The sequence below is a fragment of the Mus caroli genome, unplaced genomic scaffold, assembly GCF_978045245.1.
Source record: "Mus caroli unplaced genomic scaffold, Mus_caroli_1 scaffold_11, whole genome shotgun sequence".
NCBI classification, from domain to species: Eukaryota; Metazoa; Chordata; class Mammalia; order Rodentia; family Muridae; genus Mus; species Mus caroli.
In genome coordinates, this window is record NW_028227266.1 from 91,167,093 (window position 1) to 91,193,903 (window position 26,811).

Genomic DNA, 26,811 nt, shown 5'->3' on the forward strand with positions numbered 1-26,811 from the left:
GGCCCTGGTGGTCTTGCCACCTCTATGGCTAGCCCCAGGTGGCAGTCTTCCCAGCTCAGGTCCTCCTGCCTCACTGTTGCTTGTACTTTCCCAGCTATCTACCCTCAGGGGCTAGCTGTCACAAATCCCCATAATCCAGTAACTCAAAACTCTAAAAGCTTACAATTATCAGTCAGTTTTTTATATAAATATATTCTCAATTCACAAGATGCCTACACAATAATTTCAGAGCCAATTGATAATGATACAAGCTGTCCACCTAGATTAGACAAGTTATCCCAATTATTCTATCCTTTTATGATATTCATAGCTACCTGTGGCTATGAGAGCCACGTGGATAAGGCTCATCCTCTTCTCTATCCATCTTCTCTCCTCCTCCTCCTCCTCCTCCTCCTCCTCCTCTTCCTTCTCCTCCTCCTCCTCTCTCTCTATTTCTGTCTCTGAAACTCTTAGCTCCGCCTTTCTTCTCCCTGTTTAATCACAGGCTTCTTGTTGTATTAATATTCCAATTTTGGGAGAAATTTTCTGCTACATTTCACCCTTTCTGTCCAAATAAAAAATCTTTTCTCTCGGCCGGGCAGTGGTGGCACATGCCTATGACTTGGGAGGCAGAGGCAGGCAGATTTCTGAGGTCAAGGTCAGCCTGGTCTAGAGTGAGTTCCAGGACAGCCAGGGCTCTACAAAGAAACCCTGTCTCAAAAAAAAAAAAAAAAAAAAAAAGAATAAAAACAAAAAAACAACTTTACTCTCAAATATAAATTAAGCACAACTATTACCATTTTGTAATTATAAGGCATAAGACACACCTATCACCCAGTCCATCATTTTTGTCAATTAACTAGAACACTATTATCTATCCTAACTTTAAAAAGGCTTATAATTCCATATATGTTATATCATGGTTTAGCTAGTATGCTACCTGAAAACTATCTTCTCAAAAACGTTTTCTCAATGCTAAATAGCCTGGGTAGGCTATGAGACTATACATAGTCTTCAATCCTGACAGAAGTTCAAGAACAACCAACATTATCTGAAAATATAGGAAGCCTAACACAGCATCCAGAACTGAGACAAGTTGTAGAGACAGCTGCCTACCTATACAACTCCTGTATGTCAGGAAGTTGGACCATCTATTACAGAAAACTATCATCACTGTCCTATCTTCATGAATAAATTCTTTGTGCAATCTATATGCTTTTGTAGTAATAAATGTCTGGATAATCTTGATGTGTTTCTATACATGATTATTTTAAAATGCCAACTTTCCATTTTGCAAAGGGACCTGAAAAACTTTGGATTAAATATATGGCTTATTTGGATTTTTTTTTTAATTACAAACATCAGGAAATAGTTCTGTTAAGTGAAAAGACCCAAGATTTATAAATCGATATGCTGACGTAGTTGGTTGCTCATTTATTTATGAGGACCTTTTGTTTTAGTTTTAGTGGAAATTCTCTAATGAGAGTATTCTTTTTTCCTCAATAGGAAATTCCATTCTTTCTCTTTCTGGGAAGGCTCCACCCTGCATTTCCAAGCTTCTCCTGTGAGTTATGTGTCTCTTTAACCTAATCCAAACTACAGGAGGCAAATAGAAGTGATAGGTGTTATCAGCTCATTCCTTGGATCCCCAGACCTCTCTCTGTGGCTAAGCCCTTTCTCTTCCTTTGTATATGGACAGTACATTAAATCCTCAAACAACCTGGAAAGATGTGTACTAAAGATTACAGAGCCTGAGTTTAATATACATCTAGGAAGCAGCATGCCACACATACACTCACACCACCACACACACCACCACCACCACCACCACAACCAAACAGGAACATGTCTATTCAGTTGTTACCTGTTGTATCTTCATTACACTATTAAAGTTTGGAAGGTAGGAAGACACATTACCTAAAATAACTTGACCTCCTGATATTGATAAGGAATTAGTGTTGGTGATTCAACATTTAAACTGTTGGCTGAGGCTAGTTTTTCTAAGTAGAAAACTTAGGTGGGCTTGAGATATGAAGACATTAGGAAAGGAAACAAATACAAAGTGAGCCACTACCCAGCAGCGGCTGCCCATGAAGCCCTAGCTCACCGATTCCCCTGTGGCCAAGACAGTCTTGGAGCTACTGGTAACAGCAGTTAGCCTAGGAAACACAACAGAGGTGAAGACAGTAGGAAGACTCTTACTTAGACAGAACGCCCTAATGTTTCAGTTCTACAAGGTTTCACCTATAAAAATACCCCAACTGCTTAAATTAAAATTCAAATGAAATGATCCCATTTATGCAAAGACTGGACAGTGAAGATCCTTGTTTGCTCCGAGTAGGAAATCAGCTAAAGAATAAAGATAAACATCCTGAGTGCCTAACAGCAAGCCAGTTGAAGTTACACATCACATCGAGCAATGTTAAGTTCCGGGTTCCTTTCTCCAGCATTGGAGTGCCCCGGTCTCAGACTCTTTATATGTGAGGTTCACTTTTCCATGCACGTTGGCTTTCTATGGAAGAATAATATATTCTATGCACACTGGTATTTATGTACATCCAGAAATATACACATATGCAAGTAGTGGGCCCCTCCCAAGATGCTCCCCAGATTTTTAGTTGAATATACTTAGAAATGCACCAATCACAGGGAAAGAACAGTGAGCTCACTACTCAAAATTCACCTGTAACCCTTTCATCATCCTTTCATAATCCCCCCTCCCCCAAGAGTACCAAATGATGCATAAAATGCAGGCGGGAAAAAATACCTTCCGTGTCATAGGAAGGTATTTTTAGATAATTGGAAATTTCTTAGAAATGCCCACAGGAGGCATACTAAGTCAGAATCTTTGAAGGCGTGACCTTCTAATGTAGTTTCAGCTGGGTGATTCTTCTCGGGCTGTAATTTAAGAAGCACCATTTTACTAAACAAAACAGATGCTGATTTTTCTGTGAGTGAGCCACACAGTTCAAACCAAACCTGAATGTTTCCTAGTTAAGGATGGTACTTTTTCACAGACTGTAGTAAAAAGAAAGCAAAGACTGCTAACAGCAAACGGCGTTAAACGGTTATATAAAACCCATAAGATTTTTAAAAAGAGGAGAGAAATCTGCTAGGAAAGAGATCAACAAACTTGAAAGTGCAAACAGGGCTGATGGAACAGATGTGGTAATCAATGCACCCTTAAGAAAGTGTGCAAAGCAGGAAAGTAATTTTGAGGAAGCCCGATTTCCCACACAGTACCGAAATAGGTTGTGTGGTTGAGATCAGGCAGTGTAAAGAAAGTTCTGAGAAGAGGCCACTCCCCAGGTGATGAATAGCCTTTCTTTCCAAGGCAATCAAAATCCCACTTCCTTTTTGCCTTGCTCGTGGGTGGGGCGGGCAAGGTCCTGCCTGGCCTCTGGGCGCAGCTGGAGGGTTCTGGAGTGCAGGCAGAGCTCGCATCATTCAGAGTCCCCTCTGCGAGACTTTAGAGAAAGCCGGACTACTGCTGTGCCACTAGCAAGGGATTGGGACTCACGGACTACAGAGCAGAAGGAGCCTCAGGTGAGTCCGCTTTCTGCGCGGTCCCGGACAGAGCTCGCGGTCTGTGCGCACACGGGAGCCGGATATGGTGATGGGCGCGTGAGTTGCGGATGGGTGGAGGGGGAGCAGGAGCAAGGGCTGGAGGCGGTTTGCTCAGGCGGCAGAGGTTATGGTCTGAAGACTGGGGAGCAATGGCCGAAAGACTTGGGCTCGTGACCCCGGAAGTGGGGAGGGAACTCAGCCAGAAGCTTTGCTGTCCCGGCCGCTGCTCGGCGATCCACACTCGTGACCCTTCTTCGCTAGTTCCCACGGGATCATCTCCAGTTTAGCACACTGCTTCACAGCCGAGAGCAGTCCTGATGCAGTGCAGAAGCTGGGCTCACTTGTAGCTCTGTGGTAGCGCTCTTTTCAAAAGCGCCGAACCCAAATTGGATTCCCGTTGCAGGAAAGGGAAGGGGAAATAAAAGAAGAGAAACCGTTCAAAGAGCCTGCTGCTCTTTAACCCAGGTTGCTTTGGGATTGTGGATAGAAAAACTATACATAGCCTTCTAGAATACAAAAGTAGGGGATGTAAGCGGGTAAAGGACCGAATGGGTAAGACCACTAGGTGTACATTCAATCTTCTGTTACATACCTTGGACTCTGACAGTTTTTTTTTTTTCTCTTGTATATTCATCTCTTCCCTGAAAATGTTAACAGTAAAAGACTTAAAGATTTAAGCCACTTTTTAAAGGAAGAGGCAGACATATTTATGAGTTCGTAGCTAGCCTTGACTATAGAGCAAGTTCTCAAACAGCCAGTGCTCCACAAGAAAAAACCCTGTCTGGTGAAAAACAAAAGAAACAAAACAGGAAAGCCAACCAAAACAACAACAAAAAGAGTTCTCACTTTTGAATCAGTTAATATAAGCTTGATAAAGTACCAAGTGGAAAGGTGGAAACTAGCTTTTATTATATCAAATACTTGACACAGCCCCCATCCCTACAACTCTCCCCCTGGTTCCTGTGTGGCTTGATTTCTGTAATCTTATTCCTGGAAGTTAGGTAGGGCCCGCCCGTCTCTCTGTTCCAAGACAAACAATTACACTTTCTTCCCAAACAATTACACTCTCTTCTTCCTGTTTAGCGGCTTAGCAGTTGGAACTAAATACTGGGTACCAGCGAACCAGGGAAGCTTAATAAAAAGCACCCCCAGGCACCTGGGGGGCGTTTCCTTCTTGACTTTTCCTAACAACAGAGCTTTCTACCTAGATACTTACAACAATTGTGCTGCTTTGAATAATGAACAAACAAACAAAGAAACCCCAGACTGTTGGTAAGCCAGCTAGAGTCCCTACTTGCAGACAGAGCAGCATGGCCTCTCTCTCCTCAGCTGTGTAACTCCAGAGATTCTTCATCCTCCCTGAATAAGGTGAGATTCTAGCTTCAGGGCCTCAAGTTGAGCAACATCCCCTGTTTGTAGTGTTCACTGAACACACCAGCAGCCTTTGCTCCGTGGCCTGGTTTATGATAGATACTTTTCTTTGTGACTTTTACCTATCTTAATGGCACCGCAGCCATTGCTATATAAACCTGTGCCCCTATAAACCTTTCTAACATCCTCATTTTTACTCACAGTACTTTCAGTATATATGCCGTATACTTAGTTTTCTTATTCGTCCTGGGTCTTACAGGTTTACTGGTTGAAGTGTTTGTATAGAAGTTTGCATAGTCTATAGCATAAACTTATAGACTTTTTGCTGTCTATACGTACATTGTAAACAGCGTTTATACTATGTACATAGTGTAGACCCTGTGGTATCCATGAATACCCCCTTGAAAACCCAGGGTGTTCATAAAGTGAACATTTATTCGGGAAATATTTATATAAGTACATTTGGTTGTGTGTACACAACACACTATTATAGTACAGCATTAAATATATAGAACTCAGTGAAACCCACAAGTGTTCTTTGTATTTTTCAAATTAAATTTTTTTGGAGGGCAAAAAAAACCTTACCTAGCCACTAAACCATTGACCCCAAGAATAAACTGGAACTCTAGGCTTTGTTGGGTTACATAACAGGGTACCCTTTAAAATTCTTGCCAACAAATTTCATTTGTTAAAAAGCTAGAAGCGTGGGTTTTTTTTTTTTTTCCATCGAACCAGATATAATAAGATGAAGCTATGGAAATGAGCTGTCTTAATTCATCAGTTAGTGAACTGAGAAGCCGTAAACAACAATCTTGGCTCAGTGGACTCAGGGGCTTCATTTCTAAGTAAGCAAAAAGGAAAAAAGAAAAGAAAAGAAAAATCTCAAATTAATGTAAAATCAATAGGCTTCCCAGAAGGTTATTTTGATATCATACAGGAACTCCAGTAAGAGTAACTGGGTTTTGAGATGTATTTTTTGCTTCTTTAAATTTACTTCTTATTTTTGTAGACCACTTGATAGCTATGTTTTCAGTCGGTTCTAGCTGGTGTATAATCTATTTTCATCCAAAGCTTTGCCCATGTTTCATTCAAAGTTTAAGCTTGTTTGCTTTTTGTGGTCATGAAATAGTGACGTGGATTTTGAGAAGGAAGCTTTCTATTTCAAAGGACATTGCATTTGTAAGCAATGTACTTCTGGTACAAATGCACAGTCACGGGTTCTGTTTCCCCAAATGCTCACCAATGCCTCGAAGCATTGTGGGAGTGCATTGAACCATTTGTGGAAATTTATTTGCATACTCATCTGCCTCAGTTTGGCCATCATGGAACCCACAATTTGACAGATAGAATGTGTTTCCTTGTAAGTATTTACTAAACCTTTCCAAGTGTACAAAGCCTACCTAAAAATGTAACTTAAAAGTACCTAAAAATTATTTGATTGGTAGCTAAACCACAACCAAAAGTACCTGGAAATTATTTGCTATGTAACTGACTTTCACAATTTTGCCTTACCACTTTTCCTATCATATTTTTTTCCCCTCTGCCCACCATGAAATCTCTCATTCAACTGTTCAGCTCTTTGAGATTCTAATAATGGTTTGAAAGTAGTAGAGCATTACTGAGTTGTATAGAGCCACGTGCTGACATTTGGTCTGTGAAGAGAAAAGTGGTCTGGATTAACTTGTACGTTGGGTGATTTACAGGAAGGCATTTGTTCTTATGTATGCACTAACAGGAAAATTCTGGTTAAAGAGCCTCAACCTACTTATTTTGTAGGCACAGGTGATGTTATAATAAGCCAAATGCTCTTTTTTTTAAAAAAATTATTTTATTTTTAATTTATTTTTTACACTCCATATTCTATTCCCCGCCCCTCCCCATCCACCCTCCGACTGCTCCACATCCCACACCTTGTCCCCACCTCACCCCATCTCCACTTCTCCATGTGGAGGTCCCTACCCCAGACACCACCTGACCTCTAAACTCCCTGAGGCCTCCAGTCTCTTGACGGTTAGGTACATCATCGCTGAATAGACACAGACCCAGAAGTCCTCTACTGTATGTGTGTTGGGGGCCTCATATCAGCTGGTGTATGCTATCTGTTTGTGGTCCAGTGTTTCAGAGATCTCAGCAGTCCAGATTAATTGAGACTGCTGGTCCTCCTACAGGATCACCCTTCTCCTCAGCTTCTTTCAGTCTTTCCTAATGCAACAACAGGGGTCAGCTGCTTCTGTCCATTTTAAAAAATACTTTTTAAAAGCAGTAGAGATTTCAAGATCTCATGAGATTGGTGTTCACTGAATCATGTCTGAATCGTGAAGACATGATCATAATCCCTCGTGGTGTTTCCCTGTCCCAGGTGGGAATGCTTTACAATTAAGAGAAAACCCAGAAAAGAACTGAGGAGATGGCTCAGTGGGTAAAGTACATACTGTGCAAACATGAAGGTTGGAGGTGGGAATTACCAGAATTCCACATAGAAGCCCAACAGTTGTGGCCACTGCCTGCAGTCCCAGCTTGCAAAAGCAGAGACCATGGCCCCGTAATAGTCAAGCTCACTAGATAGACTAGCTAGAATTGGCCAACGCCAGGTTTAGTGAAAGTCCCAGCTAAGTAAAAATAAAGTCAAGTACAATTGAGGAAGATGCCAGGCATCAGCTTTGGCTCTCTAAACCTCAGTCCATGTCTGTGCACATGCAAGCATATGTAGACAAATGCTTGCATGCCTCATACGCACTTAAAAGTGAGCATTTCTTAATTAAAATTGTTAACTAAAAAAGCTAGGAAGGAAATGGGAATTTGTGGTTGTAATAATAATAAAAAAAAACCAGAAATTACAAATAACTCTATTTACGTATACTTTCATTAATATGTATAGGGTGCCACAGTTTTCCATACATGTATCACTTACTATAGCTACAGAGAAGAAAGTAGTAATCAGCTTATTGCTCGAAGTTTCTCATTTGTTCTGGGTAATTGCAAATCATTGGTGCAGTTTATATCTATTTATTAGAAACTTTCCCTCCTCTGGGTATATCATAAATATAATTTTCTTTGTCCTAAAAATCTCCTGAAGCTTAAAAAAACAAAACAAAACAACCGCCCCCCCCCAAAAAAAAAAAACCAAAAATCCAAAAAACAAGAGCAGAAAACATTATCTAAAAGTAAAGTTATCAGGTTAAAATAATGAGTGTCGTGCTTCAAATGAGAACACAGTTCCAAGTTTTTTTTTGTTTGTTTTTTTTTTTTTTTTTTGGTTTTTCGAGACAGGGTTTCTCTGTGTAGCCCTGGCTGTCCAGCCGGGTGACATGAAAGCTGACATAGCTCCACTAAGGTTGAAGAAGGGAGAGAATTGTTTGTACAGCTAAGGAGAGCAGTCTGGGTAGGCAGCTGTGTGGTAAATGCTGTCATTCATTGCACACATGGGTCTCTATTTTAAGTGGCACATGCACAAGCTTAGTGGCAATCTAATATTTTTCTCTAGATCCTACCCATAGCATTTTAAAGCTTGGGATTTAAACACTCCGTGAGAAGAAGATCTCACATTTTATTCTGCAGCAGTTTTTCTAATGGGTGTTCCTCATGAACATAGGTAAAGCCTCAAAATTATGGACCAGAGTAAAGAGAGAACATCAAGGAAAGACAAATGAGCACAGTTTGGGGATTTCTGTGCAAGGAGGAAATGTTCTTTAGCCCCAAGACAAACAAACCCAGTGTCTTCTCAGTTGGTCACATTATGCAAGCAGAATCTTACCCCACCACATTCTTAAGGTCCATCTGACATGGCTTGGGAATTCCCCTCTTTCCACATCCTGGGAAGACATATTTGTCAGCAAAGATTTTCATAGTCAAGCTGGCTAGATAGACTATCATGGATTGGCAAGCTTTAAGTTCAATAGAATACCTACCTCAATACTTAAAGTAAAATATAGTAGAGGAACATACCAGGGTCCATTTCAGCTCTCTAAACTATAGCCCATGTGTATATATGCAAACATACAGTATCCACGTATAAATATATGTACACATTTTTCTTTTCACCGTGTGTGGTATGCATGCCTGTGTATATACATTTATGTTTACATGTAGGTATCATATGTGTGCATATGTGAAAAAATGTTTTAATTAAAATTTTTAATTAAAATTTTTCAAAATTTGAACTGTTGAGCTGGTTTTATCTTGAACATTGGCTGAGTTAGGGAGAGAGATCTGGTCTTATTTTATAATTGGAATTCAGTAACTTTGAAAGGATTTTTTTTTTTTTTTTACCAGTTCTGGGCTTTGTTTAACAACTCTAAGAAATATAAACTTGTTTGATTAGATACATGATGAAAATAACAGAAAACTGCAACCCCTTAAAGTTCTTGTTTAGTTGAGGCCATAGACCTTTATAAACTAAATGTATTAAACAGTGCCATGAGAAATAAGGAACATGGGGCTGGAGAGATGGCTCAGTGGTTAAGAGTGTTTGTGGATCTTGCAGAAGATCAACCTCTGGGTACCAGCATGTACATGATGGCTTCCAACCACTGGTAACTTCAGTTCCAGAGCATGGAGAGCCTTCTCCTGGCCTTCTAATGAAGCAGGCTCATTCTGCATATATATATATATATTTACATGCATGTAAAACCACTCAAACTTATACAACAAAAATAAATGAGTCTTAAAAATATAAATGGTGCAGATAAAAACCTGAGGGTCACAGTCAGCAATTGGATAGATCACAGGGCCCCCAATAGAGGAGCTAGAGAAAGTACCCAAGGAGCTAACGGGATCTGCAACCCTATAGGTGCAACAACATTATGAACTAACCAATACCCCGGAGCTCTTGACTCTAGCTGCATATGTATCAAAAGATGGCCTAGTCGGCCATCACTGGAAAGAGATGCCCATTGGACTTGCAAACTTTATATGCCCCAGTACAGGGGAACGCCAGGGCCAAAAAGTGGGAGTGGGTGGGTAGGGGAGTGGGGGGAGGGTATGGGGGACTTTTGGGATAGCATTGGAAATGTAAATGAGGAAAATACCTAATTAAAAAAAAAAACCTGAGGGTCATTTAACATACTTATTAAATAAGGAATAGCACCTATCTCTAGATCAAGATTTCTTTGTCTTTCAGTTTGATGCATCTGTTAAGGTATTGTTGGCATGTTTTATGAAAACTGATATTCCTTTCAGTGCATAAGCTTTTATAATAAAAATGTGATGTTGAGAATATATGTGTGTGACATATATATGTATATACACACACATCTATCTATCTATATCTATATACATATATATAGATATGATGAATTCTGTAGGATTAACATATCCCTATATTACCTTTTAGTTTACTGTGATTACATAAACCTATTAATTCGTTATTAGCTCTATGAATTAGTTGGAGGAAAACATGAATATTTGTATTTCTGCCCTTAAGGGTTGATGAGCGCCATTGGATCTGGATACTACTCAGTTGATACAAACTAATGTACCTATTGTTAGAAGGAAATACAGAAATTAAAGTGATTAACACAAAATTTTTTTTTAGATTTATTCTAGAGTAGAATAAACCTATCGGAGATTAACTAAACCAGTGCTGAACTTCTTGCATATAAAGTACATATAACTGTATTTATTAATACTTAGAAATCTTAGGTATTTCACTAAGATATGAAATTTTAAATTTAAAATTGCCTGTGCTAAAAGAAAATTTTGAAATGGTATAGAAGGTGGCATTTGTTTCTTGAGAACACTGGAATTAATTACTTATGTAATTAATTGATTGTCACATTGATTGAATGTTTTGTCACTTGGAATTGCAGAGTAGAGGGAGTTAGTAAAAGGACAGTCAACACTGGGTGTGCCAGAGAAAAGGGGTTGCCAATTACATTCATGAGAGTCCAGGAAAAAAGTTTTGAGTCACAGAATTTTTGCCTCATTACAGATGTAATCAGTAGACATGGAATAAGTTGCCATTGAGAGTTCAGAATATGGTACCTAGAGAGAGCAGAGAAAGCTATGATGGGATCCAGCTACTGGGAATGGAGCAATATCAAGTAGAAATTTTGCATGCTGCTGCAGAAATAGACACGGAATCGCTTGGATTGTCAGATATCTGGTCTTCTTAGAACCTTAACCAGACTCCTTTATTAAAAAGCAACTTTTAATTTACAGAGCAGAATATTAGATTTTCTCAAATTTGTTTGGGTTAGACAGGACAGTCCACACAGAACCTGGATTCTAGATTCAAGTCCTGTACCCTGGAAACTTCTGCTCTCCCATGGGACGATTCCTGTACCCAAGCTCAGAGGCTCATATGTGGGCCATATGCTTCTTTTAAGAAGTTCAGGTTGTGAAGACTGACCATTTAAGTTCTGCTGCCAGTTGCAGGGTCTTTCACAGTGTTATCTCCTTGGAGACGCTTTCCAAAGACTCTTAGGAATGTGACCACCAATCAGAACTGGTGAAAAGACTTCTGCAGTCCTACTGAGAACAAGAGTGTAGGGAAAGGATGAAACACAAATGTTTGAGTAAGTAGATCAGCCTAGATGAATCAGGAGGATGTACCAGTCCTGTGCCTGAAGAGTTTGTGAACACATTGGAACAGTCACATCTCTCTTATAAATTGTAGATAATGAACTAACACCGGTTATTCTTTTTTTCAGAAACTGTTTAAATCATGGAAAACCACAGTAAGTAGTTTATGACAATTATATCCTTTTTCTTCTTTATAATATCATCTGTTAAGGCATCACTTGGTTGTAATGCTTCATTCAGTTCCTGAAATTGCTTTGCCGATTCATTGTTATGTTATTGTCTTTAGTATTTTATTTAGGATTCCAGCACGGATAAGATAGACAGAAATATCCATGGTACCATTTAGTTACTAACAAGAAAGCCACAGAGAAAGAGATATACCACAAAGAAAGAGAGAGATGTTAGGTTTACAGTTATGTACATGATGCAGATCATACTCTTTTGTAACCAAAGAACTTTTCTGGGCTTTGTGGCACCTTTTATATGTATAGTGGTAATTCTAGTCATACTAATTAAAGAATAACATTTTCTATATCTGTTTATTCTGGAAAACGTTCAGATTTTTACTTTGTTGATGTGTTTTAGAGCACACACAGCCTTTAGGAGTTAATGTTATTGATCATATTGCTTTTAGTCTTTATTTCCTCTCAATAAAGTTCCAAAATAGCATTTATCAAGTCTACAGTAAAATATTTTGCCTTGTTAAATTTTAGATTCTGAGAGGAAAAGCATTACATATCTTGCAAAATAATACTGGTCAAATCATTTTCTCTGAAATGTTTTTTTCTTTCTCTTTCTTCTTTATTGATGATAAAAAATACACATATCTCACCATAATCTACATATTTAACAACCTTCAGGCCAGACTACTTATTTCTTAATGACTTTCGTAGCAACCTAAATTTTCATAAAACAAAATAAAAGCCATTGAAATGAAATCTTATGTAGACGAGCTATTTTACATGCTAGCAATTTATTCAGCTTAGAGAAACTCATTTGACCACTGGAAAAAAAATCACTTTTTTTTCTCATTATATTCATATAGTTATATATACATATGAATACATAAAAGTAAAACAAAATGTCTTCCAGTGATAGTTTTCTGATAGGTCAATGCTTTTCCTAGGCTATGTATGCTATAATTCAAACACCATAAAATACATACATTCTTTCAACTGTATGAATCAGTTTTCACAGTATGTTTAGAACAAAGGTCTCCTTCATATTAGCTCCTCTACAAACAGAACTCATGTGTTGAGTCTGCTTTGCCTGGCTCAGTTCAGCATCACACATGTCCTCGGTTTTGTGTCCTTCTCTTCCTGAAACATCTCATTTAAACTGACATGCTCCTGTCTCTTCCTGAATTGTAGGCAAGCAAACTGAGGCTCCCCACCCGGGAACATATATGCCAGCTGGGTATCCCCCTCCGTATCCACCAGCAGCTTTCCAAGGTAAAATAGTTGTTGCAGAAGAAAAATAATACTAACCAATTGACAATTGGAAGGGAGAGAAAGAAATGGGGGTCAGGGCACACATGTCTTTATTTTAGTAATTCTTTTACATGAAGTTGCATTAAAGGAATTTTGACAACTTTACTCTTTTTGATATCCTTTTGTTCCATGTTTTCTTTTTTTCTAAGATTTATTTATTAATTATATGTAAGTACACTGTAGCTGTCTTCAGACACACTAGAAGAGGGCATCAGATCTCATTAAGGATGGTTGTGAGCCATCATGTGGTTGCTGGGATTTGAACTCAGGACCTTTGGAAGAGCAGTCAGTGCTCTTAACTGCTGAGCCATCTCTCCAACCCCTGTTCCATGTTTTCTATAGGACTATTTTAAAAATGTATTTATTTTTATTTTATATGCATTGGTGTCTTTCTCACATGTCTGTGTGAGAGTACCAGTCTTGGAGTTATAGATAGTTGTGAGCTGCCATGTGGGTTCTGGGAGTTGAACCCGGGTCCTCTGGAAGGGCAGTCAGTGCTCTTAACCGCTGAAGCCATAGAAGTATTTTTTATAGAGGGCAGGAGAGGTTGTAAAGAACTGTAAAATCAACAGTAGGTTTATATCGAGCAACAATGTTTCACTTAAAACACACAATTAAGAGTTAATTTTGTCAACTGCTCATTTGTTGTGAAGATTGCGATCAAGTGTTGAAGAATTTGAAGTTTTCCATGGGTGTTTTGAGTCATAGAGAACTGGGAATTAATTGTAAAGTAGCATACAAATGACAAGACTGCTTAGTGCTGGAAGCAAACTAGGGTTCTTGTTTCCACTTTACGACATATATGATAGGCAGCTTTATTCTGAGCCAAGCCTAGAGATGTGAATCTATAAACCCAGGGCATAGTAAGCCATAGCAAGGAGATGGTAGCTTCAAGGCCAAACATTTAGCCAAAGTCTGACTTCACATAAGAAACACAGGTAAGACTTGGATGGAGCAAATTTGTAGAATGCTTGCCTTACGTGTGTGAGAACATAAATCCCATCCCACAACTCAAAAAAAAAAAAAATAACCTTTATGTTGTAATTATGATTATTGTTTTTTTGTGTCTCAGAAAAATAGACACAACATATCGTTATATACAAGAGATATAAATTTTGTCTTATTTTGAGCCAATGGGTAAAGTAATTGAAAGATTTTTCATTTAGCAAATGCAGCTGTCAGCAGTACCTGATGTTTGCAAATGGCCAGGAAGATGGTTTACCCAGATTTTCTAGTAGCAGGCTATCCACATCTTCAGAAAGCAGCCTGGAGATTAGTATCAAGGTATTCTCATTGGGCAGAAGAGTGGTATGCATTCTGTTCTCTTTGCTGAGCAAACAAATTGTCTTAGAAACTGTTCTGTGGATCCTAGATTTTATCTAGATGTTTAAAATAAAAGAGTATGTTCTGGCTAAACCCCAAGATTCTCATCTTGTAAGTATCGGCCACGTTCACTTTTGAGTAACTTACACGTATCAGGACAAGCACACTTGCAGACCTGTGAGCTGGGAGGCATTCATCAGGTGCTTCCAATATGAAGACCAGGCTTGAAACCCTCTGCTTTGAGTTCCTAAGGAAGTGGTGTTGTTTCAGTTCCCAAGGAGTTAAAAAATGTAAGGAAGAGAGTTAAAGAATGTTTCACTCTGCTTCATAGTTAACTTGAAGTAGGTAGACTGGCCTCCCCCTTTTGTCATGCAGAGAGTTTCGACATTCCATTTCATTCCACCGGAAACACCTCTCATCAGGCCTTCACCTTGAGTGCCTCCTTCCTCATGCTTTAGGTGTGAGCATGCGGTAATCCACATGAAGCACCCACCGTCTTTACTGCCATCTTGCTCATAGATCTCCGTCATATCAGTGCAAATGTTTGTTTGACTGTAGCTCTCCTGAGTCAGTTCTCCTGCTTCTACCCCTGAATTCTATATGAAAGCCTTCTTATATTTATGCTCAATAACCCTTTACGATGATGGAAATGACGAAGGCAATCAAAGAGCTTTCTGAGCTATAGTACTTTTTCTAAACCTTGTTGAGGCTTAGAGACATGAATTTTGTGAGAAGTTTTCAATTTATCAATTGTGGGTGCTAAGTACTAACCTTTGCATGTCTCAGTGTGACATCATTGATGCGCATAGCACAATATCAATAAATCGAATATTCCACTTCTATGTAGTACCTACTCTGTTGATAGATACCGTGAGTGACACTCACTGGAATCATCCTTCATAGAGTATATGAGACACACAGGTGTAACTTCCCTCCGGTTCTCTAGCTGTTAGTTGTTTAAGAGTTTCCATGGGGCCAGGCACGGTGGCTTATGCCTTTAATCCCAGCATTTGGGAGGCAGAGGCAGGCACATTTCTGAGTTTGAGGCCAGCCTGGTCTACAAAGTGAGTTCCAGGACAGAGAAACCCTGTCTCGGGAAAAAAAAAAAAAAAAAAGAGTTTCCATGGGGCTGGAGAGTTGACTTAGTGGTGAAGAGCACTTGCTGCCCTTGCAGAGGACTGGGGTTTGACTCACAGCATCCACATTGTGGCTCACAATGGTCTATAAGACCAACTCAGGGGATCCGATGCCCTCTTCTGAATGTCAGAGACACCATGCATGCACATGGTGATGCAACACAAACACACACACACATATATGCAAACAACATCATACACATAAAATGACATAAAATGAAGGAGCCAGGGAACGCGGCGCAGAGCACGGCAAGATAGAGTTTAATAAATGATAACTTTGGATTATCGGCTGGAAATGGATGAACCACGTGAAGGTTAGGAAATGGCCCAACTATTTCACTGTTTTAGACATATCAAAATATAAGTTTGGGAACCCAAAACATTGGGGTGGGTAGCAGGAACTCGCCATGGGAGCTTACTTAATTGTTTTAATAATACAAAATGATAATGCAAAAATAATTTGTCTCATAATTTTTACATTCTTTTTGGTTAACCAACTATTTTCTAGAGCTTCTATGGAGCTAAATTGTAAAATTTATATCTGTAAACTTAAGAAAATGGAGGTGATATATGTAATATTTTTTTAATGTGCAAGACTGCAGAGAAATATACTGGATTACAACTCTTGGCAAACAAGATCTGCAATGTACTAGAAAGAATAATTTGTCTTTAATTATATCCCAGGATCCCTCAGCAGTGGCCTGATAATATTTACCTTAAACAATCCTTTCCTGGAACCTATTGCCCTTGCTGGGTAATGTATAATTACACCCCCTGCACCCAAGGGACTACGGCACCATCCTTAGCTCAGGCAGATAAACAATGGTCCATATATTTCCAGTTCTTCATCAGGGAGACAAAGAAAACTCAGATTTCCCAGGTCTTTCTGAAATTCTAGAATGGTGATCTCTATTTGGGGTGCTTTGCTCAGAGCCTTCATTTTGAGAGTTCTATCATCAAACGTCAGGAGGTTTATGTCTTGCCTCTAGGACACAGCTTGTTTTCTTTCCGACACTCAATTATTAGAACTGCTATTTCTGGCGTATAAAGAGTTACAGCATCAGATATATCTTGTATCTGTAGGATTTCTGAGATGAGAACTCAGTTGTTAGAGAGTTGGGATACAGCTAATGAACTGATTTTTCTGTCCGATGATTCATTCCACTTGCTTTTATTCCAGGGCCTTCAGACCATGCTGCTTACCCCATACCCCAGGCTGGCTACCAAGGGCCTCCGGGCCCCTATCCAGGGCCCCAACCTGGCTACCCAGTCCCACCAGGAGGTTATGCAGGTGGTGGCCCTAGTGGCTTTCCTGTCCAAAATCAGCCAGCATATAATCATCCAGGTGGACCTGGGGGGACCCTATGGATGCCAGCCCCCCCTCCTCCACTGAACTGTCCACCGGGGCTGGAATACTTAGCTCAGGCAAGTACAAATGCATGGACTACTCATGAAAGCAAACACAAAAGCAAAACACAAATATGTGTTTCACGTTTTTAGGGTGGAGTATCAACCCCCCCCTAAAAAAAGTTACAAAAATCTGAAATAAAATAATATTTTCTACTAACAGATATTTCTAACTCTTGTCAGGTTCATTCTGTTTTTTTTTTTTTTTTTTTTTTTTTTTTTTTGAGACAGGGTTTCTCTGTGTAGCCCTGGCTGTTCTGGAACTCACTCTGTAGACCAGGCTGTCTTGGAATGCAGAAATCTGCCTGCCTCTGCCTCCCGAGTGCTGGGATCAAAGGCGTGAGCCACCACTGCCCAGTGCAGGTTCACCTTTTAAGAAAAATATTAATGTGCAAAGTAATTGTGCTTTCTGTAATTTTGAATTTCCCTAGGCAATGAGAGTTGTTAGCACTATTTTCAATTCAGGTTCCTACTCGGTTACTATATTACCTCACTTAATCATTGTAGGAAAATCACTGGTACATAGGTGTTATAATTATTGTGTTTCTCGGGAGAAAACTGTACAAAAAAAAAAAAAAAGTAGCACATACTTTTCACAGTAGCAGGCCTGGCTTTCCAACCTGGACTTAAGTACTGAACTCAGTGTTGTTTTCATGTTGACCCCAATTCATGCCCTCAAAATATATCATATTTTAAGCACCAATAAAGCTCATAATTATGCTGCTCCTTATGTCCTTTGAATGATGTAGTTTTCTAAAATCCTACAAATAAAGAAAGAAGGCCAAGTGTAAGCTGCACTACATGGTAATGGGTTACAGCTGCATGACTTTAACATTTATTTGATGAAGAACATTAGGAGAACTAGGAGCAGGAAGTATATTCAATCGATGAACGTGCAAATACGCTGTGATAGCCGTCCAGTTGTCAATCAGTCGAGCATCCTGGTGGATCCTCTGTGCAAACTTAATTTTCCAGGGCATACTCAAAAGTGTAGGACAAAGAAAGGCTTAGAAATTATTTGATCATGAAATAACTTCAAAATAGATGTTAATAAAATTAGCATCCTTTAGATACCAGAAAAGAATGTATCTTTACTACGAGTGATATCAATCACTCGTGATATTGCTCAATCTGGTAGCACAAAAGCTTTAATAAATCAATCGAAGTATTGTGAGTGTTCCCCAAGAAACTTTCCTTTTAGAAAGAATGCTGTTTTATATGGGCGTGAATGTGTTACAAATCAATCTTATTTGACCAAGATGTTATCTTGGAGTAGATACTTTCCACAAATGTTTTGTGATTTTTTAAAAAATATTATCTTTTAAATGGAAAGCAAATCAGATAAGAGATGTTGATAACTGATTTCAAGCACGTGTTTTCTTGTTGTCTGTAACAGATTGATCAGCTTCTGGTTCATCAGCAAATTGAGCTTCTAGAAGGTGAGTATCTGCAGTGTTGATGGTATTTGTAGGAAGGTGTGTATCTGTAGTGTTGATGGTATTTGTAGGACAGTGTGTATCTGTAGTGTTGATGGTATTTGTAGGACAGTGTGTATCTGTAGTGTTGATGGTATTTGTAGGACAGTGTGTATCTGTAGTGTTGATGGTATTTGTAGGAAGGTGTGTATCTGTAATGTTGATGGTACTTGTAGGAAGGTGTGTATCTGTAGTGTTGATGGTATTTGTAGGAAGAGAAGCCATTCGTCCAAATAAAGGCCTGTCAGTTACCTTTACTACAGCAGTCTTCTGAGAAAGGTTCAGCTACGAGGTCACAGATCGCTCCTACAGTAGTTCTCAACCTTTCTAATGCTGCGACCCTTTAATATAGCTCCTCTTAGAGCTATAGGCTTCAAGATGCTGTAGCTCTACATATAAACCATGAAATACAAATAATTCTAAAGTATTTTTCAATAGTTAGTTCTTTTAAAAAACAGAATGTCCTTAATTTTCTTATTTTACAAAAATGATTTTAATTTACTTTTTTATATTATATGTAGCATAAAAATAATGAAATTATTCAGGTTTATACATTTTGAATGTACATCAGTTCTTACTGAGTTTCCTGTATTCAAATCTCAATATACAAGAAAGATATACACATAAAATTATTTTGGTGGTTTCAGATTTTATTTATTTATTTATTTATTCATTCATTCATTCATTCATTTAATAATCACAAAGAAAATTAGAGACTGTAAAATATTTCTAATTTCCATGAATAAGGTCAAAATTTCTGAGGTTAAGATACTAAAACAGCAACAGATTGTCCTGTAAAAATCAGTTAAATGATAGTCAAGTATTGAAAGAAAGGAAGTTCCCATGAAAGCAGAGCTCAAACTGTCTCAGCCCCACCAAAGGCTCTTCACTGCATTCATCATGACAAAGAGCATCCGCAGATGACCAGAAGGCCTTGCATACAGATGGCATCCCGTACTTTGAGCTTCTGCAAAGTTTAAATAATTTCTTGTGATTTTGGGCAGTCCTCTGATGAACTGCAATTCTAGAATCAGAGAGCTATGGCCTAGGAAGGACTTTTATTTTGTCTTTCCAGCTGAACAAAAAGAGAAGATAGCCGTGTAGGAGTCAATACAGCAAGGCTCGTCTTTGGAAACTCTCCGGGTGAGAGGACTCGGTACCACACTGTAGGCCCATGATGTCATAGCCTTGTGATTTGAAGACACAGCTGCTAAGAGCCTCTTGTCTAAAACCTCCCTTCCACTTGGAGTTACTATTTTTGATAATTAGATAATAAGCACAAGTCCCTGGGCCCAGGGCCTTGTTCAGATTCACTTTCACTTTCACTTTTCACTCTTCTTTTTCACACTCATACTTTAAAAACAAGCACACCCATTCCCTTTGCTCAAGTGGTGAAGAAAGGGTGTGTATGTGTGTGCATCACCCCAGACACACTTGTGACAGAGTACATGGAGCTGAAGATGCAACTTGCTCTCTTTCGAGGTCTCCCACATGGACTTCATTCCCTCTTACCTGAATGTTCTTCCTCCTTTTCCACTGCCATTTCCTGAGTCCAGATCCTCTCCACACTGCCTGTCTCCCCTTTCTCCTGTTCCTCATAAGCCCAGGCACACCATCCTTCTGCTACCTTAGGAGAGGGTATTCACTATTCCTCACCAAGTGGTGAGTGTGACTTTTCCTGTATGTTCTCAGTCTTAACAGGCTTTGAAACAAATAACAAATATGAAATCAAGAACAGCCTCGGGCAGAGAGTTTACTTTGCAGTGGAAGATACTGACTGCTGTACCCGGAACTGCTGTGGGGCGTCTCGACCTTTCACCTTGAGGATCCTGGATAATCTGGGCCAAGAAGTCATGACTCTGGAGAGACCTCTGAGATGCAGTAGCTGCTGCTTCCCCTGCTGCCTCCAGGAGGTCAGTGTCAAGTAACCATAGCAACAAGGGGTTTGAAGTATGGATTAAACCTGGATGGTGTGATGGTACGCCTATGAAATGTGCACTCTTGCCTTTGTAGATAGAAATCCAGGCTCCTCCTGGGGTGCCAGTAGGTTATGTGACTCAGACCTGGCACCCATGTCTGCCCAAGTTCACTCTCCAAAATGAGAAGAAGCAGGATGTTCTGAAAGTTGTTGGTCCGTGTGTTGTGTGTAGCTGCTGTTCAGACATTGACTTTGAGGTAAGAAGTATCATAAATGTCTACAGGATGTGTTTTCCTGACCTGAAAAGAACGTATCCCGATAGGATGTTATTATTGCAGTAGCTAAATAGTGTGAACGGATGTCTGCTCATCTGGTTAATGATTAATGACTGCTCTGATTAAAGGTCAGTGTTGATAAAAAGCAGAGGTCGGTAATGGGGGAGAAAGGAGAAAGAAAGAAACATTTTTTAAAAAATGAGTCCTTAAAACCTTTGTGCATTTGGGTGAGGAGTTGGCTCAGTCGACAATTGCTCACTGTACTGCCTTTGAATCTCCAGCAGCCATGAGAAGCATGGCATAGATGCAAATGCCCATCTGTCTTCCAGTACTGGGGAACGGGGACAAAAGGCTGCCTGCGGCTTGCAGCCTTGCTGCATCAGCAAGTGAGAATCCCTGTCTCAAAAATAAGGCCTCAGCCTTAAACCACTCTGTCTAAAGATGTGCATCCCACCCTAAGGCATGCTGATAAGCACATTCATAAACACATACACACAGGTGATGCACACACAAACAGACTAACTTCTGTACATTTCTACTTTGTATTGGATGTTTTCCATAGAGGAGTTACCAAGCCACTGAAGTGGGCTTCCTTGGCTCTTTCTCCTCTTTTCTCTTGTTCTGCACTACAAGTTCCAGTTGTCCAGAGGAAAGAGTGCACTTTTGGTTTTTAGAGTTTTGCCCCAAACCCTAGTGTATACTTTCCCTAGAAGTGGTGGAACCTAGACATTTATTAATGTGGATTTATAGGTGACATCTTTTTATGTGAATGCTGAGAATTCAAATGCAGATTATTATGCCTTATTAATACAGTTTGAATATAGTTAGTTTCTAAGTCATCTTTTCAAGGATTTACTTTTCAAAGCTTCTATTACCCATAGTAAACAATGGCTTGAAAATATATAGTAGAAGGTTCCAGATATAACGCTCTATGGATGTAAATTTTCAGTACTGTGAGCTAACCTCAGGCTGAACTGCTCCATCCTGCCTGGGTGTGAGTCATCTTCCTGTACACCCTCCACAATGTCATCACAGAAGCCCATTCTTAGGGGTCAGTCACGGAAGCGTGACCTTGAGCTCTGTCACTGCAGTGATCAAGCAGCCTTTACACCAGAGCCTAAGGCAGTCACATGACCTGGGCAGCCTTTATCTCAGTTCATCTCAGGACCTGGCACTGTTCAACTCATTTCACCAAGGGAAGGATAAATAAAGACCAAGATCTTTTGAGAGAGACACCCATTCCTGGAACTTTCCTCATAGTACTATCATAGCTTTATATTAATGTCTGTTTAAAAACATTTTTGGTTTCCTGATTTATGAAATAAGCGCCACATCAGGAATGTAAGAATGTTAAAGCACTTCACACTCTGCTCAGTACTGTTTGCAGCTCCTGTCCTCTATGAGTCTTGGCTCATATGGCCCTTGATGACTGACGATAAAAGCTTAAATGGCAGGTATTGCACATAAAATATTCGGATATTACAAAAGAGGATTTATTTTAGAGAAGCTTATCATAAGGTCATATCTGAAACAACTATTATGGTTCATGACTTCAAACAGACAGCACAGTGTTCAAATTATGGCCATTAGGTCAGCTGAGCTTCTGAGCATTGATGAAGCTCATATGGCTGGCTTTAACTTGGACCATGCAGTGACTGCTCATCTGCTCAAGAAAAGTGTGTCCTAGGACTGTGACCACAGCATCTTGTCTGATGCTGCTCACCGGATTCACATATAGGCCAAGCCAGTTGTCCATGGTGAACACTCATGTCCTCTGTCACACCCTGTCATCAAATTAGACACCCAAGCAAACCCAGTTCTAAAGGAGCAGAAAGTGTGCTATGCCTAGCCTGGGAGTGGAATGCAAGGTCTACTCTCTGAGCAGTAACCTGTGACTTTTCGTGCATAGTAGAGGTAGACTTCAACACATTGAGGTGCCACCCTCCTCCAATCACATCATCTGTGACTACCTCTAACGTCCCTTGATTACTTGGTGGATCCTGCCTGGGACAAAGGCTTTAAAAAAGGCTGTTTTCACTTTTGGTGACCTTTGCAGGTTTGGACAGGATATACCTTCCTTGAACACAAGCCTGTGTTCATACTTCAGGGAGCATCCCCGTGCTCTCTACGGAGTGGCTTTAGTTTGGGCCGGTTCTGTTCTACTGTTCTCTGCCTGGCCTTTCCTCCCACAGGGCCCCCTAAATCAGAATCTTTTCACATTGGAAGTCTTGACTTCCCATGCCTCCTTTCTTTTTTGTATTCTTTATATCCTACAGTTTTCCATCCCTACTCCATCTCTGCCCTGGATGTCTTCCTTGGAGCTTCTTCTTGTATCCTTCCACTAACCAGCTGGTCTTTAGGTCTTTCTGGGCTTTTGCATTTCTGGAGCCCATACCACCCACTACCCCATGGGTGGCAGTGAACCTCTGTTAAGATTCTTGAAGCAGAATTTGAACAGTAGTTGCATTTATAATCTTCCCAGTGGTTCTAAACAATATGTCAGTAAAACATTTAAAAGAATTTATATTATCTGTCTTAGCAGAAACCAGAGAACGTTAGTTTTGCCAGCATACAATGAATAGTTCAATCTCTCTCTTTTTTTAAAGATTTATTTATTTATTTATTACATATAAGTATACTGTAACTGTCTTCAGATGCACCAGAAGAGGGTATCAGATCTCAGTAAGGATGGCTTTGAGCCACCATATGGTTGCTGGGATTTGAACTCAGGACCTTTGCAAGAGCACTCAGTGCTCTTAACCACTGAGCCATCTCTCCATCCCCCTAGTTCAATCTCTTGATGCTTATCACTTTATATAATTTAAGGCAACAATTTGTTTTCTTGAATTGTGACTTTGAAAGTTAATGTTTGCCATTTTAGTTTTGGGAAATGCTTATGACTTTATTTTTTTCTGTGCAGCTCAAATCTCTAGATGAAGAATCAGTAGTTGGCAAAATTTCCAAGCAGTGGTCTGGTTTTGTGAGAGAGGCCTTCACGGATGCAGACAACTTTGGGATCCAGTTCCCGCTAGACCTGGATGTGAAGATGAAAGCTGTGATGCTTGGTGCTTGTTTCCTCATAGTAAGTCTGTCCCTGCTAACTTCCCTTATCAGTGGCTGTCTAGAGTCATTATGAAACCATTCACCAAATTGTATGTGCCACGATGCCCTATGAAGGGAATAGCTGCTTATATCAGTACTCACCATTCAACCATGTCTGAAAGACCATTCAACATGACACTCTAGACACAGTCTAGTACACTTGATTACAAAGATTATGTATGTCCAGAAGCCAAAGGTCTTGGGGCTTGGAGTGATCACTAAGATGGGAAATTGTTGTTTTGGGGAAGTTGGGCAGCTTTTAAAGCCACCGACTAGGTCATTAGGACTTTAGTTAACTTGTCCATTTAAAATTTGACAGAACTGCTGGAAATCCAAGTTTACAAAGATAAATCTTGGTGACTCTGTGATAATTGGGTTGAAAGGAAGTATCACTTGTGATTGTTCAAACCAAGTGATTAGCAAATGGGATAGAAGGGAAAAAGGAAAACAAGAGATCAAAGAAATCAAATGTATACGATTTAACAGACAGTAAGCCTGCTCAGAAGAGAATTACTGACCCAGGACCCAGGAGCTCCCTGTAGGCATAAATTTTTCCCAAGCTCCTTTTAATACGAGTTCAGCCTCTCCTCTAGCCCACTGCCCAGCTGTGGTAGTGGAAGAGAAAAGTTGTTAGGATTTGGAGGAAGTGGACTTGCTCAGCAATAGTTCTTCCGGCGTGAGCTCCTTCTTCTTTGGCAGTAGTTCAGTCCCATAGCAAACACCAAATACCACTCACTCAGCAGCTGCAGAGCAGTCCTCTGGGCAGGCAGACACCAGGCACAAAACAGCAGCAGTAGTTCCATCCTAGAGAAACTGCCTGAGGTGAGGCGGCAGAGGCGGCAAGCTGCTGCAGGAACTTCACGAGCAGTTCTTGGGTAAATTTCTCACAATGGCGGCATGACTACAAGTTGAGCTCAACAAGGCTATGTAAGGTGAACCAACACATGCCAGAAGAATAGAGAGGCGGAGCAAACCAAACCAATGCTCAGTGTCCGTTTCCCACTGTCTGCTTCAGCAAAACATCCCTTCACCTGTGTGCTCCAGCAAAACTCTTGGACATAACTGACTTTCAAAACAAACCACAAGTCAGCTGGCTCCCTGCCAAGGTTTCCAACTGAGAAGGCTCCACCAGCACCAAGTCAAGAGCTGAATCTGGAACAGCTCCTGTAACTAGAAACATGAAATCACTAGAAAGGACTAGCAAAGGTTCAGGAAGTGTGATGGGAAGATTTGCAGGGGATATGAAAAAGTAGTCTCCAGAGAATTTGTCAGGGGTCACCAGACTGGTATAGAACAGAAGAAAGGGGGGACGATTTAGTTGATTGCCCTTAAAATGCAAAGAGAAAGGCACAGCTTGCTTACATAGCTCTAGCTTCCCATTGTTCTCGTGGCAGGCACTTAGTTTTGATAAGTTCCCTTTGTATCTGGGATTTGTTCTCTGTTTTGTTGTCCTAAACTCTTTTCTTTATTTCTCTCTCTCTCTCTCTTTTTTTTTTTTTTTTCAGGATTTCATGTTTTTTGAAAGAACTGGAAACGAGGAACAAAGATCAGGAGTATGGTAGTAGTTTCCTGAAATCCCTCTTGAGGTTTAAGGACTACAATTTTATGGACACTGAATGGAAACTGAGGAATCAAAAGGCACACACCCTGGCTTCTTTTCCTTGACTGAAATAACTTTCTATCAACTCACCTGTGATGCCTGTGTGCCCTGTTGTACAACTATGCTCTCAAATTAGGGTTTATTTTTTAGGATTCTGTCATGTATTTGTTTTTATACATTCTTAAGGTTTTCACTGTGAATTTGGGAAAACAGTTATATGAATTTATACACATAGAAATGATCTTCTCTATGAAAAAAATGCTTTGACTTTGTCTTTCATTTCCCATTTTTGTGGAAACTTTAATGCTATTGTAATTTAATATAAAACTACACACTAAATATAATTATGATTTACACAAAAGTGTTGATGTTATTTTACAAATACTATCCATTTAAAACCTTTTAAAACGTTCCTGTTTCCTTTACCTTAGGGTTAACTATTACTCAATATAGTCAATAATAAGAAACAGTAAATGTATTTCTCTCTTTAGAAAATTCAATATAGTTATGTAAACCTACTTCTATAATGTTCACACCAGTATATATAACATAATAATTTATTATAGTATAATCTGATATATTATAATACAATAATGCCATACATACACATATTTTCATGTGTGTTTCATATAAATATATACAATTATTTTCTCCTGAAATGTTTAGCTCCTGTATTCTAATATTTTTAGAGTAATCAGTCAGGCATTTTGCCAGTGATTGTTAGCTGAGATTTTATGGAGTTGTTCTTTCAAAGGAGAGTCTGGAGTCTGGAGACAGGCCTGGCAAATCAGGAAATTCCCTCTGGCTGAGAATTGCTTAAGGTGATGGTTTTTCTTTCAAGTCAACCCCTAGATCAGATAAATTTTAGTTTGTGGAAATTGATCTGTTAATGGTGCCTTTTGTATAACAATAAAGAGCCTATGGAAACAGGGTTTGGGGTTCAGTTCTTAAGAGGCTGATCTCCCTGCCTCTTGAGAAACCAAAATTTATGCTGCAGTATCTCTCTTTTCTTAGATCAATTGCCCCAGAGTAATCCAGAACATAGGATTGCTAGTAGGTAAACAAAACTCCAAAGTCAGCAGTCCATAGATTGCAGTGAGTCCTAGATTCTTGGGAAGGGCCTGCATTTTACTTAATAGGAAGAGGATTCCTTCCCTCATTCACACACTAACTGGTCCTCTAGTTCCTGATTAACCCAAACAAACCTGCAAACAACCAAAGTCCCCGTCTAGCTCTTAGGCTGTCAAGGGCTCCTTTGTCCCTGTGCCCTGCTCTAACTCCCAAGCTATGCTGGCTCACAAGTCTTGTCCTCCAAACTCCTAAGGTTCACTCTCCCGTTTGCTTTTGGAATTTTCCAAAGACATACCTGGAAGTTTGATTCCCCGTTAAACCCCTCTACCTACAAAATGATGGAGTTCTTTGCTTTCATTGTGCCCTTGCCTACAGTTTTCCCCACCTCTGGGTATTTCCGGTAGAACCCAGGACCTTTGGGAGAGATGGGCACTCTACCAATTCAGCTACATCCTTGGCTAAGGTCTTGTTAAGTCCAAAAGTGCTACACAGAGACCACCACTCACAGATGCAATTGGCAAGAGTGTTATTATTTCTAGAGAGCAACAATCCTGCATGCAGAGGTTAGCCACTAA

General features: G+C 39.8%; 1 protein-coding gene across 1 annotated transcript; it reads left to right on the forward strand.

Moving 5' to 3' along the window:
* Positions 1-3,218: 3,218 nt before the first annotated feature.
* LOC110301837 (phospholipid scramblase 1) lies at positions 3,219-25,244 on the forward strand. The gene is made up of 9 exons (XM_021172508.3): positions 3,219-3,525; positions 11,568-11,594; positions 12,810-12,890; positions 16,569-16,813; positions 18,192-18,234; positions 19,963-20,183; positions 20,284-20,445; positions 23,384-23,545; positions 25,071-25,244. The coding sequence occupies exons 2-9, from the start codon at positions 11,582-11,584 to the stop codon at positions 25,125-25,127; spliced, it is 984 nt and encodes a 327-aa protein (XP_021028167.1). The 5' UTR covers positions 3,219-3,525; positions 11,568-11,581; the 3' UTR covers positions 25,128-25,244.
* Positions 25,245-26,811: the final 1,567 nt, after the last annotated feature.